Genomic DNA, 17,987 nt, shown 5'->3' with positions numbered 1-17,987 from the left:
ATATTGCTCCTTTGCAGAACACTTTTTCTTTTTCTTTACATTTTTGCTACTCTTCAATTTTGTTCAATTTGTCTTGTCACAACAGGTTCACTGGCGGAGCTATTATGTGTTTTATGGATTGTCCTGCACTGACTTGTGTTGTCTTGCACTGTCTTGTGTTGTCTTTGCACTGTTTGCACCAGGTTGCACACATGCACTTTATGTGGCAAGGACACTTACCAGCCCTGTGTGTTCTGTTTCTGGAATTGTTGTTTAATGTAGCATCAGGGCTGGGATGCAAAGGGTCCGTTGTCTCATTTCACTGTGTACTGCGTCAGCTATATATGGTTGAAATGACAATAAAAGCTTCTTGACCTGACCTCTTGACTTGTCTCAACAACGCCTGTGATTGCTGAGGACACTTTAAAAGTCCTGTCTGTGCTACAGGATACTGGAGAACTTCTTCAGCTGTACCATTTCTGTGTGGTACAGCAACTGCACTGCTCCAGGCCCTATAAAATAAAATGGAAAATAAAAATCTCCCAATGAATCATTGGCAATCAGCTCCCCATCTTGGAGAACATTCACAAGAAACACTGTCTGGAAAGGTCTAGTCAAGTCTAGTTTATTTGTATAGCGCTTTTCACAACAGACATTGTATCAAAGCAGCTTTACAGAAAACAACAGTGAAGGTGAATGGTGTGCGTTTGTCCCTGATGAGCAAGCCGTGGCGACAGTGGCAAGGAAAAACTCCCTTAGATGATATGAGGAAGAAACCTTGAGAGGAACCAGACTCAAAGGGGAACCCATCCTCATATGGGTGACATCAAGAGTTTGGTCATAAATCTTTCAACAATACAGAACAATTTGTGATCATCATAGATCCAGCATCAGCTTCTCCATGCCAGGGCCTTTAAACACTCGGCATCTACTTCTCCATGGTCATCCGTAGGTCCATAATCTTCACGAGGTGGGACGTGACTGGAGCTGGCCAAACCTCAGGATGCCTCGGGATGGGGAGAGAGAGAGAAGCAGTGGAAAGGAATTAGCGTAGCTGCTGTTCATGATATTAACAGCACAAATTGATAATGTGCATGTGCTCATGTATTCTGGAGCACAAACTTATGATATGTGATGTGTGTTATGTGTAGGCTTTGCTAAAAAGATATGTTTTTAATCTACACTTAAACTGGGAGAGTGTGTCTGAACCCCGAACACTGTCAGGAAGACTAATTCCAGAGTTTAGGAGCTAAATGTGAAAATGCTCTACCGCCTTTAGTGGACTTTGCTATTCTAGGAACTACTAGAAGCCCAGAGTTTTGAGATCTCAGGGAGCGTGACGGATTGTAGCGTGTTAAAAGACTGAAGAGATACATGGGAGCCAAACCATTTAGTGCTTTATAAGTGAGTAGCAGTAGTTTGTAGTCTATTCGAAACTTAACAGGAAGCCAATGTAGGGACGATAAGATTGGGGTTATATGATCATATTTTCTTGACCTAGTAAGAACTCTTGCTGCTGCATTCTGAACTAACTGAAGCTTGTTTATTAATGACGCAGGACATCCACCTAGTAATGCATTACAGTAGTCTATTCTGGAGGTCATAAACGCATGGACGAGCTTCTTTGCATCGGATATAGACATGTTTCTTAACTTAGAAATATTTCTAAGGTGAAAGAAGGCTGTTTTTGTAACTTGATTGATGTGATTTTTAAAAGATAAGTTGCTGTCTAAAATAACTCCCAGGTCTTTTACCGTTGAACTAGTGGTTACAGAACAAAGGGCGCAGCAGTTGTCTGTGCAGAGCTCACAAGATCATCAAGGACCCTTCACATCCCAGTCACAAACTGTTTAACCTCCATCCATCAAGATCGAGATACAGAAACATACGCACCAGAACCAGCAGGATCAGGGACAGCTTTATTTCCATCCACCATCACCACACTGAACTCTACACTACACCGTTAGATCACTGTATAAGCACTGTATATGTAAATGTTACATATTGTTTTTTGTATACTCCGCATTCTCTACACATATTGTGCCTCACTTCCATCTGCACTACTATTATATTTGTGTATCTGTATATACCTTACTGTACATCCTGCCACATTCATGTATATACAGATATATATTTCTATCTATCTAACAAACCTCTGAGCAGATGCTAAATGCATTCTCTTAGCTCTGTACATGTATCTTGCACAATGACAATAAAGTCAACAATAAATCTAATCTAAAATATAATATAAAATTACACTAGTGTCCATGAGTACTTGGAGAGGGCCACTATTCATTCATTTCATTGTGTTGCTCTTGGTATTGCACATTTTCCCACACAAATACATATACACATATACATGTGTGTGTGTGTGTGTGTGTGTGTGGTCAGGTTTGGACATATATGCACGACAACGAAAGAGAACATACATACAGTGCTTTAGATTCATGTTATGTCAAATTGTTCCTAACGCATAAAAACCATGTTTAAATGGTCAGAATCGTAGTCAGCATACTAAAGTTATATGTGAGAGAATTAATACTATGATGAATGCAATTTATTGTTTTGTTTGTTTTTTGTCTCCCTTAGAATACAAACGAGAACACGAGAATGGGAGGTGACACTTTGGCCACAAGATGGCAGTCACGCTCCGTGCAGAACAGCAAGCGAACTTCTTTTTGCATTTATTATTATTAATATTATTACTGTCGCCAAGTATTAAAATAATCTATAATAAAATACACAAAATGCTCAGCGACAGAGCCACAAAATCAGAGGTTTGCCGAAGCACTCCAATCTAATAACTAGTTATATATATATATATATATATATATATATATATAAAATCATCATTTGTTTAAAACAACCACGGTATAGACTTGCTCGTTTTACTGAGACAATGAGGTGGCTCTTAAAAGAGCCTTTGTGTATACTGGACAGAGTTATTGTTTAAGCGCGCTCTCCGCGAATACGGCGGGCCAGCTGAATGTCCTTGGGCATGATGGTCACTCTCTTGGCGTGGATGGCGCACAGGTTGGTGTCCTCGAACAGGCCGACCAAGTATGCCTCGCTCGCCTCCTGCAAAGCCATTACAGCAGAGCTCTGGAAACGCAAGTCAGTCTTGAAGTCTTGAGCAATTTCTCTCACCAGGCGCTGGAAGGGCAGCTTGCGGATGAGCAGCTCAGTAGACTTCTGATAGCGACGGATCTCTCTCAAAGCCACTGTGCCGGGCCTGTAACGGTGAGGCTTCTTCACGCCGCCGGTAGCCGGAGCGCTCTTGCGAGCAGCCTTGGTGGCGAGCTGCTTCCTGGGCGCCTTGCCACCAGTGGATTTACGGGCAGTCTGCTTAGTTCTTGCCATAGCGTTGAGCTCTGCACTTCGCGGAAGAAAAACTGAATAAAAAGCGCTAGCAAACGCTGGCTTTTTAAGCCTGAACGACGCCTCGCGTTCATTGGGCGTCTCGAAACCTCTCGAATTGCATTGGATCGATCGCTATACGTCACTCGACGATTATTGGCTTAGACCTAGTCAGCGCCACAGTTTGAACACCCCACCCTCCCTCCCTCCCTCCCTCCCTCGGCTCTCTTGCACAGCACTGTTTTCCTCTGTTCTATAGTTACACAAAGACGGCCGTCGCAATTTAGAAAAAAATTAAAAATACTTCCGTTATATTTATGCTTCTAAGTCACTAATGAGAATGGCATGATTATTAGACTATTCCAATGGGCTTTATTAAATGTGATTCTCTTGGGTGCAACTTTCTAGAATGAATACAATTATATACACAAAGTAACAAACTTGCACTTTTTGAGTCAAAGTGGGTGGCTCTTAAAAGAGCCTTTGGGTACTGACAAACACAGCATTGGACGTCTTTACTTGGTCTTGACAGCCTTCTCAGTCTTCTTAGGCAGAAGTACAGCCTGAATATTAGGCAGCACACCACCCTGAGCGATGGTCACTCCGCCGAGCAGTTTGTTCAGCTCCTCATCGTTACGCACGGCGAGTTGCAAGTGTCGGGGAATGATACGAGTCTTCTTGTTATCACGGGCAGCGTTACCAGCCAACTCCAGAATCTCAGCGGTCAGATACTCCAGCACAGCCGCCAGGTAAACGGGAGCGCCGGCACCGACGCGCTCAGCGTAGTTGCCTTTACGCAGAAGCCTGTGCACACGGCCTACAGGAAACTGCAGTCCTGCCCTGGATGAGCGAGTCTTGGCCTTGGCCCTGGCTTTGCCACCGGTTTTGCCTCTTCCACTCATTTTGCTGTAGATCAGATTTGTTCAAGGAACAAGTCGATAATAGTGAACGCTTCGCGCTGAAAACTCAGTTATATAGGCAACACAGCCACTCTCTCATTGGCTTAGAACACCATGTGATCAACATCCAATCACAAATGCACAAATGGTGACATTCATTCAGCCTTAGCCTAACAACCCCCCCCCCACACACACACCTCCCCTCCTAAATAGTCTGTGTGTGTGTGTGTGTGTGTGTGTGTGTGTGTGTGTGTGTGTGTGTGTGTGTGTGTGACTGAGAATTGAGCGCGCGCTCATGGAAGACACAGGTATCAGGAAACAACATTCATGTGAAATGTGTACAACGACACATATATCATATAATCATAAGCATCTCTATACCTACTACATAGTTTGCGTATTCATATGTCATAAATCCCTATCTTGTATTCGCTTTCACTTTCATCATGGGAGGATTCAAAATGTTGCTCTTTGGGGGAAAATATAGGTGGCTCTTAAAAGAGCCGTTTAGTTAAGGTAGACATGAAATAAACAAACAAACATGTTTACTTCTTCTTGGGCGCTGTCTTTTTCGCCTTTGCAGCCTTGGGCTTCGCCGCTTTGGGCTTCACGGTCTTTGCTTTCTTGGGGCTCTTGGCTGCTTTTTTAGGAGTCGCCGGCTTTTTCGCTTTCTTCGGGCTCTTGGTGGCTTTTTTAGCAGCCGCTGCGGGCTTCTTTGCCTTCTTCGGGGACTTCTTGGCGGCGGCAACAGGTTTCTTGGCCGCCACCTTCTTGGGCTTCTTCGCCGCGGCGGGTTTCTTCGCCTTAACAGCGACGGGCTTCTTCGCCTTAGTTGCGGTCTTCTTTGCGGGCTTCTTGGCTTCGGTCTGCTTCTTGTTTAGCTTGAAAGAGCCAGACGCGCCGGTCCCTTTGGTCTGTAGAAGAGTTCCCTTCAACACGAGACCCTTGACAGCGAGCTTGACGCGGGAGTTGTTCTTCTCCACGTCGTATCCGCCGGCGGCCAAGGCTTTCTTCAGGGCGGCGAGCGACACACCGCTCCTCTCCTTGGACGAGGAAACCGCTTTGACGATGAGCTCGCCGACGCTGGGGCCGGCTTTCTTGGCCCTCGACGCTGCTTTCTTTTTCGGCGCTTTAGCCGGCGCGGCGGCGGGCGCGGGAGCAACTTCTGCCATCTCTCTAGTATCTGTAGTATCTCAGTGCGAGTCAGACTCTGTATACGCTGTGTAACAAACAGAAACCTCCCGCCCCTCTGCTGGTGGGCCGGTCTTAAAACCGAGCATGAGAACGTTGTAGACTCAACCGGGCAGCCGCCGCTTCCGCGACACGCTCGCGAGTGTGTTTTCTCGCAGCGTTTCTCGTCGTAAATAAGACGCCGAAGACAAGATCCCGCGCTATTATGCACACATTTCGCGCGTACGGGCTTGCAAGTGTTCCGCGAGGCCCGTCATGGCCGAATAGAGAGCAGTGGTCGCTCTCGTTTTGCACGGAAGTGCACCGCGCGCCTGGCGCTCGAGCCGGCGCTCGGCGCATTTTGTGCAGAGTGCAGTGTAAAAAGGGTTGAGTTACATCCATGTCGGCGGAACAGCGTGTGTTTCACGTGAACGGCGAGCCTTGTCAATGTGTCTGACGCATTGGCAGTGTGTGAATGCTGTGCGTAGTATTGGGAACGCTGGCTCTTGTGGGCTGTGTGAAGCACGTGTTAGTGTATGGAGCAGGTGTGCAAACTCCCCGTGTGCCTCCCGCAGCCGGACTCCCTATGTCTTTGTCATCGTCTGGTCTTCGCCACTAGGCCTGGCGCGCCTCGTGCATGGCCCCGTGCTCTAGTAGTCCCAGGCCGACAGGTGTGCCTCGTTGCCCGCTTAACCCTAATTCCAATCAGGTCAGGCTGCGCTAACCTTAACTCAAACAGTGACAACCATAACCCTAACTCCATGTCATTCAGGCTGTGCTAACCCTAATTCCAATCAGGTCAGGCTGCACTAACCCTAATTCGAACAGTGCTAACTCTAACCCTAATTCCATGTCTCTCAGGCTGCTTTAACCCTAATTCGAACAGCGCTAACCCTAACCCTGTTCCATTCAGGCCGCTCTAACCCTCAATTGAAAAGTGGTAATCCTAACCCTACCTTTGTGCTGCACTAAGCCAAACTCAAATGAAGTTGTGCTGCTATGGCCTTAATGTGAAACACTGTTGTACTACTACAGCTCTAAAGCTAACTATGTAGTCTTACTATGACTCCAATTCAAAAGATGTTGTGCCACTATGGCAGTAATATAAATTATGTCGTGCGGCCATGGCCCAAATTCAAATTATGTTGTTTTACTATAGCCCTAATTCAGATTCTGTTGTGCTACTATGCCTCTGAATGGAAGTATGTTGTGCTGCGCTGGCCCTGATCTGGATCAATGTTCTTCAACTATAGCTCTAATGATAATTCTGTTGCGCTACTATGATTCTAATTCAAATTATTTTGGCCAACTATGGCTCTAGGTCAAATCATGGCGTGCTACTGTAGTTACAATTAAAAATATGTTGTGCTGCTAGGGCCTTGATGTCAAACACTGTTGTGCTACAGTAGATCTAATGCTAATTATGTAGTGCTGATGTGACTCTAATTAAAATTATGTTAGCCAACTATGACTCTAATTCAAATTATGTTGTGCTACTATGGCTCTAATTCAAATTATGGCGTGCTGCTATGGCCCTAGTGGGAAACACTGTTCTGCTACTGTGGCCCAAATTCAATTCATGCTGTGCTGTCCTGGCCCTGATGTTAAACACTGATGTGCCACTGTAGCTCTAATGCTAACTATGTAATGCTGATATGACTCCAATACAAATCATGTGGGCCAACTATGGCTCTAAGTTAATATATGTTGTGCCTCTACGGCCCTGATGTGAAACACTTTGCTGCTACTATAGCTCTTTAGCTAATTATGTAGTGCTGCTATGACTCTGTTAATTTAAGTGGGCCAACTATGGGTCTAATTAAAATTATGTTGTGCTGCTAGGGCCCTGATGTGAAACACTGTGCTGCTACTGTAGCTCTAATGCTAACTGTGTTTCACGTAAGAGCCCTAGCAGCACAACATAATTTGAATCAGAGCCATAGTAGCAAAACATAGGTAGCATTAGAACTACAGTAGCAGAACAATGTTGTGCTACTATGACTTTAATTCAAATTGTGTTGTGCTGCTAGGGCCCTGATGTGGAACACTGAGCTGCTACTACAGCTCTAGTGCAGATTATGTCGTGCTACTATGACTTTAATCCAAATGATCTTGGCCAACTGTGCTGTTATGGCCCTAGTGGGAAACACTGTTCCGCTACTGTGGCCCAAATTCAATTTATGTTGTGCTGTTATGGCCCTAGTGGGAAACACTGTTCCGCCAATATAGCTCTAATAAGAATTATGTAGTACTGATATGGCTCTAATTCAAAGTACGTTGTGCTACTATGGCTCTCATTCAAATTATGGTGTGCTGCTAGGGACCCCAGCCCTAATGTGGCTACAGGGCCCTGGTGTGAAACACTATACTGCTACTATAGCTCTAATGCTAACTGTGTTTCACATCAGGGCCCTAGCAGCACAACATAACTTGAGTTAGAGTCATAGTAGCACAACATTGGTTTGCTACTATAGTTATAACGCTAACTATGTTGTGCTACTATTGCTCTAATTAAAATTATGTTGTGCTGCTAGGGCCCTGATGTGAAACACTGTGCTGCTACTGTAGCTCTAATGCTAACTGTGTTTCTCGTCAGGGCCCTAGCAGCACAACATAGGTAGCATTAGAGCTACAGTAGCAGAACAATGTTGTGCTACTATGACTTTAATTCAAATTGTGTTGTGCTACTAGGGCCCTGATGTGGAACACTGTGCTGCTACTACAGCTCTAGTGCTAACTATGATGTGCTACTCTGACTCTAATCCAAATGATCTTGGCCAACGATGGCTCTAAGTCAAATGATGCTCTGCTACCATGGCTCTAATTCAAATCATGTTGTGCTGTTATGGCCCTAGTGGGAAACACTGTTCCGCCAATGTAGCTCTAATGAGAATTATGTAGTACTGATATGGCTCTAATTCAAAGTACGTTGTGCTACAATGGCTCTCATTCAAATTATGGTGTGCTGCTAGGGACCCCAGCCCTGATGTGGCTACAGGGCACTGGTGTAAAACACTATACTGCTACTATAGCTCTAATGCTAACTGTGTTTCACATCAGGGCCCTAACAGCACAACATACCTTGAGTTAGAGTCATAGTAGCATGTTCTATGAACATTGTTCTACTACTATAGCTCTAATGCTAACTATGTTGTGCTAATATGGGTCTAATACAAATTATGTTGTGCTGCTAGGGCCCTGATGTTAAACACTGTACTGCTACTATAGCTCTAATGCTAATTATGTAGTGCTGCTATAACTATAATTCAACTTATGTTGGCCAACTATGACTCTAATTCAAATTACGTTGTGCTACCATGGCTCTAATTTGAAATATGTTGTGCCTCTAGGGCCCTGATGTAAAACACTGTGCTGCTACTATAGCCCTAATGCTAATTATGTAATGCCGATATGACTCCAATACAAATCATGTGGGCCAACTATGGCTCTAAGTTTATATATGTTGTGCCTCTAGGGCCCTGATGTGAAACACTGTGCTGCTACTATAGCTCTAATGCTAATTGTGTAGTGCTGCTATGACTCCAAGTCAATTTATGTGGGCCAACTATGGCTCTGAGTCAAATTATGTTGGCCAACTATGGCTCTAATTTCAATTTTGTTTTGCTGCTATGGCCCTAGTGGGAAACACTGTTCCGCTACTGTGGCCCAATTTCAAATAATGTTGTGCTGTCCTGGCCCTGATGTAAAACACTGTTGTGCTACTGTAGCTCTAATGCTAATTATGTAGTGCTGATATGACTCTAATTAAAAGTACAGTGTGCTACTATGCCTCTCATTTATATTATGGTGTGCTGCGAGGGACCCTAGCCCTGATGTGGCTACAGGGCTACAGGGCCCTGGTGTGAAACATCAGGGACCTAGCAGCACAACATAACTTGAGTTAGAGTCATAGTTAGCATTAGAGCTATAGTAGCAGAACAATGTTGTGCTACTATGACTCTAACTCGAGTTATGTTGTGCTACTAGGGCCCTGATGTGAAACACTGTACTGCAAATATAGCTCTAATGCTAACTGTGTTTCACATCAGGGCCCTAGCAGCACAACATAATTTGTATTATAGCCATAGTAGCACAACATAGTTAGCATTAGAGCTATAGTAGCAGAACAACCCTAATTCGAACAGTGCTAACCCTAACTCCATGTCACTCAGGCTGTGCTAACCCTAATTCGAACAGTGCCAACCCTAACCCTAACTCCAGATCATTCAGGCTGTGCTAACCCTAATTCGAACAGTGCCAACCCTAACCCTAACTCCATGTCACTCAGGCTGCGCTAACCCTAATTTGAACAGTGCCAACCCTAACCCTAACTCCATGTCACTCAGGCTGCGCTAACCCTAATTCGAACAGTGCTAACCCTAACCCTAACTCCATGTCACTCAGGCTGCGCTAACCCTAATTAGAACAGTGCCAACCCTAACCCTAACTCCATGTCACTCAGGCTGCGCTAATCCTAATTTGAACAGTGCCAACCCTAACCCTAACTCCATGTCACTCAGGCTGCGCTAACCCTAATTTGAACAGTGCCACCCCTAACTCCAGGTCACTCAGGCTGCGCTAACCCTAATTCGAATAGTGCCAACCCTAACCATAACCCTAACTCCATGTCACTCAGGCGGCGCTAACCCTAATTCGAAGAGTGCAACCCCAACCCTAACTCCATGTCATTCAGGCTGCACTAACCCTAATTCGAACAGTGCCAACCCTAACCCTAATTCCATGTCACTCAGGCTGCTTTACCCCTAATTCGAACAGTACCAACCCTAACCCTGTTCCATTCAGGCCGCTCTAACCCTCAATTGAAAAGTGGTAATCCTAACCCTACCTTTGTGCTGCACTAAGCCAAACTCAAATTAAGTTGTGCTGCTATGGCCTTAATGTGAAACACTGTTGTACTACTACAGCTCTAAAGCTAACTATGTAGTCTTACTATGACTCTAATTCAAAAGATGTTGTGCCACTATGGCAGTAATATAAATTATGTCGTGCGGCCATGGCCCAAATTCAAATTATGTTGTTTTACTATAGCCCTAATTCAGATTCTGTTGTGCTACTATGCCTCTGAATGGAAGTATGTTGTGCTGCTATGGCTCTGATGTGGATCAATGTTCTTCAACTATAGCTCTAATGCAAATTCTGTTGCGCTACTATAATTCTAATTCTAATTTTTTTGGCCAACTATGGCTCTAGGTGAAATGATGGCGTGCTACTGTAGTTCCAATTTAAAATATGTTGTGCTGCTAGGGCCTTGATGTCAAACACTGTTGTGCTACAGTAGCTCTAATGCTAATTATGTAGTGCTGATGTGACTCTAATTAAAATGATGTTAGCCAACTATGACTCTAATTCAAATTATGTTGTGCTACTATGGCTCTAATTCAAATTATGGCGTGCTGCCATTGGCCTAGTGGGAAACACTGTTCCGCTACTGTGGCTCAAATTCAATTCTTGCTGTGCTGTCCTGGCCCTGATGTAAAACACTGATGTGCCACTGTAGCTCTAATGCTAATTATGTAACGCCGATATGACTCCAATACTAATCATGTGGGCCAACTATGGCTCTAAGTTAATATATGTTGTGCCTCTAGGGCCCTAATATGAAACACTGTACTGCTACTATAGCTCTAATGCTAACTGTGATTCACATCAGGGACCTACCAGCACAACATGATTCGAATTAGAGCCATAGTAGCACAACATAGGTAGCATGATAGATAGATAGATACACAGCAACAAAATGCAGTTTGGCATCTACCAGAAGTGCAAAACTTAGCAGTCGTGCAAAAGTGCAGATAAACATCTAGCATATTTACAGTGCAGATAACTATCTAGCATATTTACAGCAAGTGGTATATATGAAAGTATATACAGTGAATAAATATAAAGGCTATTTGAGTGCAGAGATGTGTGGACATTCAGAAGTACAGTGAATAAATATAGAGGTGTACAGTAATTAAGAAAATGTGCAGAAATGAAAGGTTACAGATCACAAGATTATGGCATTAAGGAGTAGCAAGCTGAATAAACAGTCTACTATATATAAAATATATATATATATATATATATATATATATATATATATATATATATATATATATATATATATATATATATATATATATATATATTATACAATGAATACACAAATGAATGTTAAATGTTGGGCAGAATGTACAGTAATGATAAAGATTAATTAAGCAAATAATAAAATGATTAAAATTGTTGTTACTTTTATATATTCTTTATTTTATTATATAATTTAAAATTTTATAATAGCTATCCTTTTTTTTATATATATGTAGAATATTGTTAGATACAAAATACATTACTAAAACTTTCTTTCGGCTTCTCCCATTAGGGGGCGCCACAGCGGATCATCCGCATGTTTGATTTGGCACATGTTTTTACACTGGATGTCCTTCCTAACACAACCCTCCCCATTTATCAGGGCTTGGGACCGGCACTAAGGCTTGTGCAACCCTAATGGCCTAAAGACCACCAGGGAACCTACAAGATATATTACTAGATTTATTATTATTATTATTATTATTATTATTATTATTATTATTATTATTATTATTATCATAATAATAATAATAATAATAATAATAATTATTATTATTATTATTAGAAATATGATTATATTGATAATAACAGACTCTTGTACAATTTAAGTGTAATTTTAATCAGTCTTTTACTTCATTATTTATTTTTTACAAAACATTTTACTTTTACTCATTATTTTTTTCCCCATAAATATCTGTACTTTCTACTTCTTACATTTTCAAAAACAGACTCGTTACTTTAATTTTATTCCATCTGGTGAAATGTGTTGAAAAAAGGCATGGAAGCCGAGACACCAGCTGAAATCAATCAGTAATTAGAAAGCAGTCCTGCCCCGTGTCAGTGAAAATCAATATCAGCTGCTTCAGTCCCAACTAATGGCCTGTATAAAGATGTCTCATTACCAAGGTGTCACACAAGAAACATCTCATGATGGGTAAAAGTGAAGAGCTCTCTCAAGACCTTCACAACCTTATTGTTGCAAAACATACTATTAGCATTGGTTACAGAAGGATTTCTAAACTTCTGAATGTTCCAGCGAGAACTGTTAGGATCATAATCCAGAAGTAGAAAGAACATCATCTTACCATAAAGCAGCCATGACCAGGTGCTCCTCACAAGATTTCAGACAGAGGAGCAAAAAGAATATCAAAAGAGTTGTCCAAGAGCCAAGGACCACTTGTGGAGAGCTTCAGAAAGACCTGGAATTAGCAGCTACAACTGTTTAGAAGAAAAGCGCCTGCTGCCAAAGAAGGGAGACCTGACGCAGCTGAAGAACTGGCGCCCAGTGTCACTACTGTACTGTACTGTACTGTATAGGTATGTTGTTCTCTATTTCCAATATGAAGTATGTAAAAGTAGGAACTCTTAATCTAAATGCTGCTAGAGCTGGTCAGAAAAGAATGCTGTTGTTTGAGTTTATAAAGCTGAAACGGATTGATGTCATGTTTATTCAGGAATCACACAGGGATCATAAAACTGAAGTGGATTGGATGTTCTCTACTAGTGGAGGAGTAGCAATACTCTTTTCAAAACACTTTCTACCAACCTCTTACAAAAGAAATAGTTAAAGGGCACATTTTAAAAGTACAAGCAAAATTCGAAAACACAGAAATGAATTTTTGTTATGTTTACGCACCTACGAAGGGGCAGAAAAAAATCCTCTTTCTAAACAAAATCAGCTCCACTTTAAAAAACATCAATTCAGAAGGTTTTTTGTTTCTCGGTGGGGATTTTAATTGCACTGAAGATGATAAACTGGATAGGAATCACATAGAACCACATATTAGCTCTCAAAAAACACCTGTACAGCTGATCAGAACTTCTTATTTGTGTGACATTTGGAGGAACATGAATACTAAGACCAGGCAGTAAACATGGCCCACAGCAGGGATAATGTTTTATCTATGGAGAGACTCGATAGATTCTATGTATTCAGTTTTCATGCAAATCGTTTTAAAGACTGTAAAATCGTCCCGCAATGGAAAAACTTGAAAACTACAACCCCAAATCAGAAAAAGTTGGGGCAGTATGGAAAACGCAAATAAAAAAAGAAAGTAGTGATTTATAAATTTACTTTGACTTGTATTTCATTGCAGACAATATGAACACAAAATATTTCATGTTTTGTTTGGTCAACTTCATGTCATGTGTAAATATACATCATTTCCTGTCATTCAGACCTGCAACACATTCCAAAAAAAGTTGGAAATCCAGGAAGAAAGAAAAAAAGGAAAGGAAAATGGTGCACTTATGGTTCTACCACACAGATGAAGAACAGAAAATGATCCAGGTTCAGAAGAAACAAGGGGCTCACCAGTCTCCATCAATGTTGAGCTCCTAGCTGATGGTAGAAACGATTCTAATTCCAGAGCTCCGAGAACTCCTCATCCAGCATCAAAGAGAGATGTCAAACAAATTAGGAAGAGGGAACAAAGGGAGGGAAAAAAAAAAAACAACCATGTGAAGACAAGGCAGGAAAATAATTTATTGCAGTAAATTCCCATTTACACACATTAATATTTCTAATTATAATTTTCAATGTAATAATGTTTAAAATGCATCAACACATTTACTGACACTCAATTTTATAACAATAAATTGCTTCTTTTATCTAAATAATTGCTTAATTTAACTGTGAGCATTCAATCAGCCTATAGCTGATATCAGAGCATGAGACTGCATGGTTAGCAGAACACCACATGACCTATGTTACACACACCACACTAATACGATTGGCAATCTACATGAACACTTAAGCAGCAAATCAACTGTTCATTTATCACTTCACTCAGATGTTTAAACATTTCAGAGGAATTATCCACAGTATGATTTTAAAATGTCTGATTTCACAAAAGACTGAACAATACACAACCCATAACTCAATAAGGTTGTCTTAGCACAAAAAAAGTAAAAAACTAACACCAAGAAAGAGAAATGGTATTAAATAATACCAGATGAACTAAGGGAAATCGCTTTCACAAAGTCATCAGCTTGGGTTTTCATTTAGTTTTTTTTTTTCCTTTTTAGTACTGCTAATGGCATGCATCTTTTTTTCTGTTCAAGGCTCCTAGCCCTCTGATCAGCACCAATGATGACGAAGAACAATCATTAAGGGCGGAGCTACTCTTAATTATTTAATCTCACAGCCACAGCTTCATATAAAAAAGCCATGACAGAGTGGAAAGACTTTATTGGGAAGTAATATATTGGTGATTACTGGGAAGTAGTAGGGGTAAATGTTAAAGTCAATTCAGTGAGTTTAACTCTTTTTTTGTGTGTGTTTGGGGGGTCTTTATACAGAAGACTTGTATGTTTTTTGTGCTTTTTTCTTGGGCATCTCTGTTACAAGTTGTTTTGTAGTTTTATTACAGTGTCAGATTCTCATGTTGATTGTGATTCCGTGTTCAGCAATGGCAACACATGTACTGTTTTATGTTACAGTAAGTTCAGTATTTTGAGAAGCAGTAAAGTAAGCTTTGTTTTGTGCATGGTAACTATTCTGTGGAAGAAGACAGGTTTTCATTTGAATAAATAATTTTTGACTCTGAATGCATGGTCTTGATTTTAGTTTATATAACCGTGTTTTAAGTTTAAATGCTTTACTCATTTTAAGACAGATTACCTTATGACAAATCCTAAATGAAGAAGAGTTGTCTTGTTTAATAGCTCTGGTTTTAAGATCTTTTCACACAAATCAAGAAAAGCAAACTCTTAAAAAAAGAATTTACAACTTAGTTTTAAGTAAATGACACTAAATATACTGCTTTAAATAAGTATTTTAATCCTTTTTCTTTAAAACACTTTGCTATTTTCTAAAGGCTAGGTATGTTTTCTTATTTTAAGAAATCTTATCAAGTGTAATTATCTTACTGCATTATTACATTGCAGCACCGACGCTGAAAAGATATCATGCAACCCGGACCTGCATAAAGCTCTATGGGGAAAACCTTAGACATTGAGCAATTTTAAGGTACCACATAGTTTAAACAATTTAAGCCTTTACAAAATTAAACTAACTTTAAAGATGTCTTGTCCCTCCATAGTGCTGATCTTCTCCACCTGCTCCTCCATAGTGCTGATCTTCTCCACCTGCTCCTCCATAGTGCTGATCTGCTCCACCTGCTCCACCATAGTGCTGATCTTCTCCACCTGCTCCTCCATAGTGCTGATCTGCTCCACCTGCTCCTCTGCAGTGCTCATCCGCTTCACCTGCCCTTCTGTATTACTCATGGGCTCCACCAGCATGTTCTTGTCTCTTCCACCTGTGGACCTCCTCTGGGTTGCTTGTGTTCTCCAATGGATCACAGGGTGTGAGACGCAGCGTCATCAGCTGATCATCATTGCCACTGGAATCCTGGTTCCATCCTCTGCAAGTTAAACAAGTGTTTTGCTTACTTAAAACAGGTGCAGTTTAAACTCATGGTTAATCTCTATGTTTTAAATGGTAATCTGTTTAAATCATACAGTCAAATTCTGTGGGTTCTTGGATGCCAAATTGCAAATGTGGTAAGCTGGAACTTGACATGCATGTGTTGTGCTCTTCCCAACATTCCCAAAAGCTTGCTCTCTTTTGGGGACTGAATAAGGAAATAGTTTAAGAGATGGTTCACTCTAAAACTACATTTCAGTCATCAACGACTGATGAATATGAAAATAAAGGACAAATCGTCATAGTTCTTCATCAGCAAATTTTGTGCAATTACTTTTAATCCTCACAATACTATGCAGATAAAACTGTGACAGTGGACAGAATATATCTAAAATATATTTTGGAGACATGTTGTAGTTTGCCAAATATTAGAAAATGGTTTGAGGAAGTGCTGTTTGGCCGTGTCTAAAGCTAAATTAATATTTAAAAAGATGAATTGTATTAAAAGACCCAGTATTGTGCTAACACACTCTGTGTTGGTTATATAAAAATGGAAACCTCTCCTAAGTTTCCACTGTCAAGGAGGTTAGGAGTTAAAGGCGATGAATTCACGTTTTAGGGGGGAGCCGTCCCTTTAAGATTTAAACGTTGATGCAAATCTTTGCCATACTTAACACAAGTTGTGAACTGTGACTTTAAGAATGCAGTGCTGCATCTTACCTTCACGAAGGTATTCATAAAGTGAACCCATCTTCTGAAGGTAGTCCTGGGCATAGTTGGTGAGTGTGCAGCGAGGGGTTAATATTTCACACTTTAATTCATTCTTTTTGGTCTCCTTGCCAAGAAGCAGAACAGGCTTGTATCCAATGGCATGGAGTTTCTCAAGCTGCAATCACAACATTGTGTATTTGCTGTTTAAGTAACAGAAAAACAACAGCATAAAAGCTAAACATATTAGTTATTAAGAATGTATTACATTATTGCTGAAGCATCCAGGTCAATGCGATTCAGGATTTTTAACTTCATGGTGTATAAACAAGTATGTGCAAACAGGAAAGGCTCCTCCAGCCCCATCACCAAAAAAGCCCAGCAGCATCTCTACTTCCTGAGAGCACTGAGGAAAGCTCCTCCATCTCCCCCCATCCTGACCACGTTCTACAGAGGGACCATTGAGAGCATCCTGAGCAGCTACATCACTGCCTGGTTTGGGAACTGCACAGTCTTGGAGCGCAAGACCCCACTAAGGATAGTGAGGACCGCTGAGAAGATCATCGGAGTCTCTCTCCCCTCTATCATGGACATTTACACCACACGCTGCATCCGCAAAGCAAACAGCATTGTGGACAACCACACACACCTGTCACACACACTTTTCACTCTCCTACCATCAGGGACAGAGGGGTTGACTTGAAATCCATTGGGGTCTCCCCACGCAGGTTCGAATCCTGCCGACTACGATTTGTTTCCTATTAATTACCCCGATAAAGTTAGTTTACAGGGTGTTGTGTTTGTTTAATGTTAACATTTACAGTTAATTATACAGATATGATTCAATTTCGTTGTCTTGTGTAAATAGGGTGTCCAGTTTAAGCAGGGGATGATAGCGATTTGTGTAGTAGTCGTGGCCGAGTGGTTACGGCGATGGACTAGGAATCTATTGGGGTCTCCTCGAGCAGGTTCGATTACTGCCAAATACGATTCCCTTTCTGTTAATTATACAGATATTGTTCATTTGTGTTTTCTTGTGTTAATATGGGTTCCAGGTTAATTAGTGGTGTGACAGCTAACAGTGTAGTTGTGGCCAAATGGTAAAGGTGATGGCCTTGAAATCCATTGGGGTCTCCCAGCGCAGGTTCAAATCCTGCCAACTGAGATTTGTTTAATGTTTACATTTCCAGTTAATTATACAGATATGGTTAAATTTTGTTTTCTTGTGTTAATAGGGCTTCCAGTATAAGTAGGGGATGATAGAAAATTGTGTAGTAGTTGTGGCCGAGTGGTTAAGGCGCTGGACTAGAAATCCATTGGGGTCTCCCCGTGCAGGTTCGAAATCCTGTCGTCTACGATTCGCTTTCTGTTCACATTTTGTGTTAATTATACAGATATTGTTCATTTTCGTTTTCTTG

General features: G+C 41.3%; 4 protein-coding genes across 4 annotated transcripts in view; all 4 read right to left on the bottom strand.

The window, feature by feature from the left end:
* Nucleotides 1-17,987, bottom strand: part of LOC310738041 (uncharacterized protein) — a 924,051-nt gene that overhangs the window by 744,043 nt on the left and 162,021 nt on the right. The window lies entirely within an intron of this gene.
* Nucleotides 2,883-3,358, bottom strand: LOC310738189 (histone H3.2). The gene has a single exon (XM_083563193.1). It carries the CDS (start codon nt 3,337-3,339, stop codon nt 2,929-2,931), a length of 411 nt encoding a protein of 136 aa, XP_083419319.1. The 5' UTR covers nt 3,340-3,358; the 3' UTR covers nt 2,883-2,928.
* On the bottom strand, nt 3,852-4,268 carry LOC310738210 (histone H2A; the record flags this gene model as incomplete). The annotated part of the gene is made up of 1 exon (XM_083563213.1): nt 3,852-4,268. The coding sequence occupies exon 1, from the start codon at nt 4,236-4,238 to the stop codon at nt 3,852-3,854; it is 387 nt and encodes a 128-aa protein (XP_083419339.1). The 5' UTR covers nt 4,239-4,268.
* LOC310738156 (histone H1-like) lies at nt 4,781-5,421 on the bottom strand (the record flags this gene model as incomplete). The annotated part of the gene is made up of 1 exon (XM_083563151.1): nt 4,781-5,421. Exon 1 carries the CDS (start codon nt 5,405-5,407, stop codon nt 4,781-4,783), a length of 627 nt encoding a protein of 208 aa, XP_083419277.1. The 5' UTR covers nt 5,408-5,421.

This window comes from Silurus aristotelis (assembly GCF_946808225.1).
Source record: "Silurus aristotelis genome assembly, chromosome: 15".
Taxonomy (NCBI): Eukaryota; Metazoa; Chordata; class Actinopteri; order Siluriformes; family Siluridae; genus Silurus; species Silurus aristotelis.
Note: the sequence above shows the minus strand (reverse complement) of the source record. Positions and strands in the feature narration are given on the sequence as shown.

Bases quoted from the DNA above. Each gene is read 5' to 3' on its own strand.
- LOC310738189 (XM_083563193.1), bottom strand. From the start codon at position 3,339: ATGGCAAGAACTAAGCAGACTGCCCGTAAATCCACTGGTGGCAAGGCG.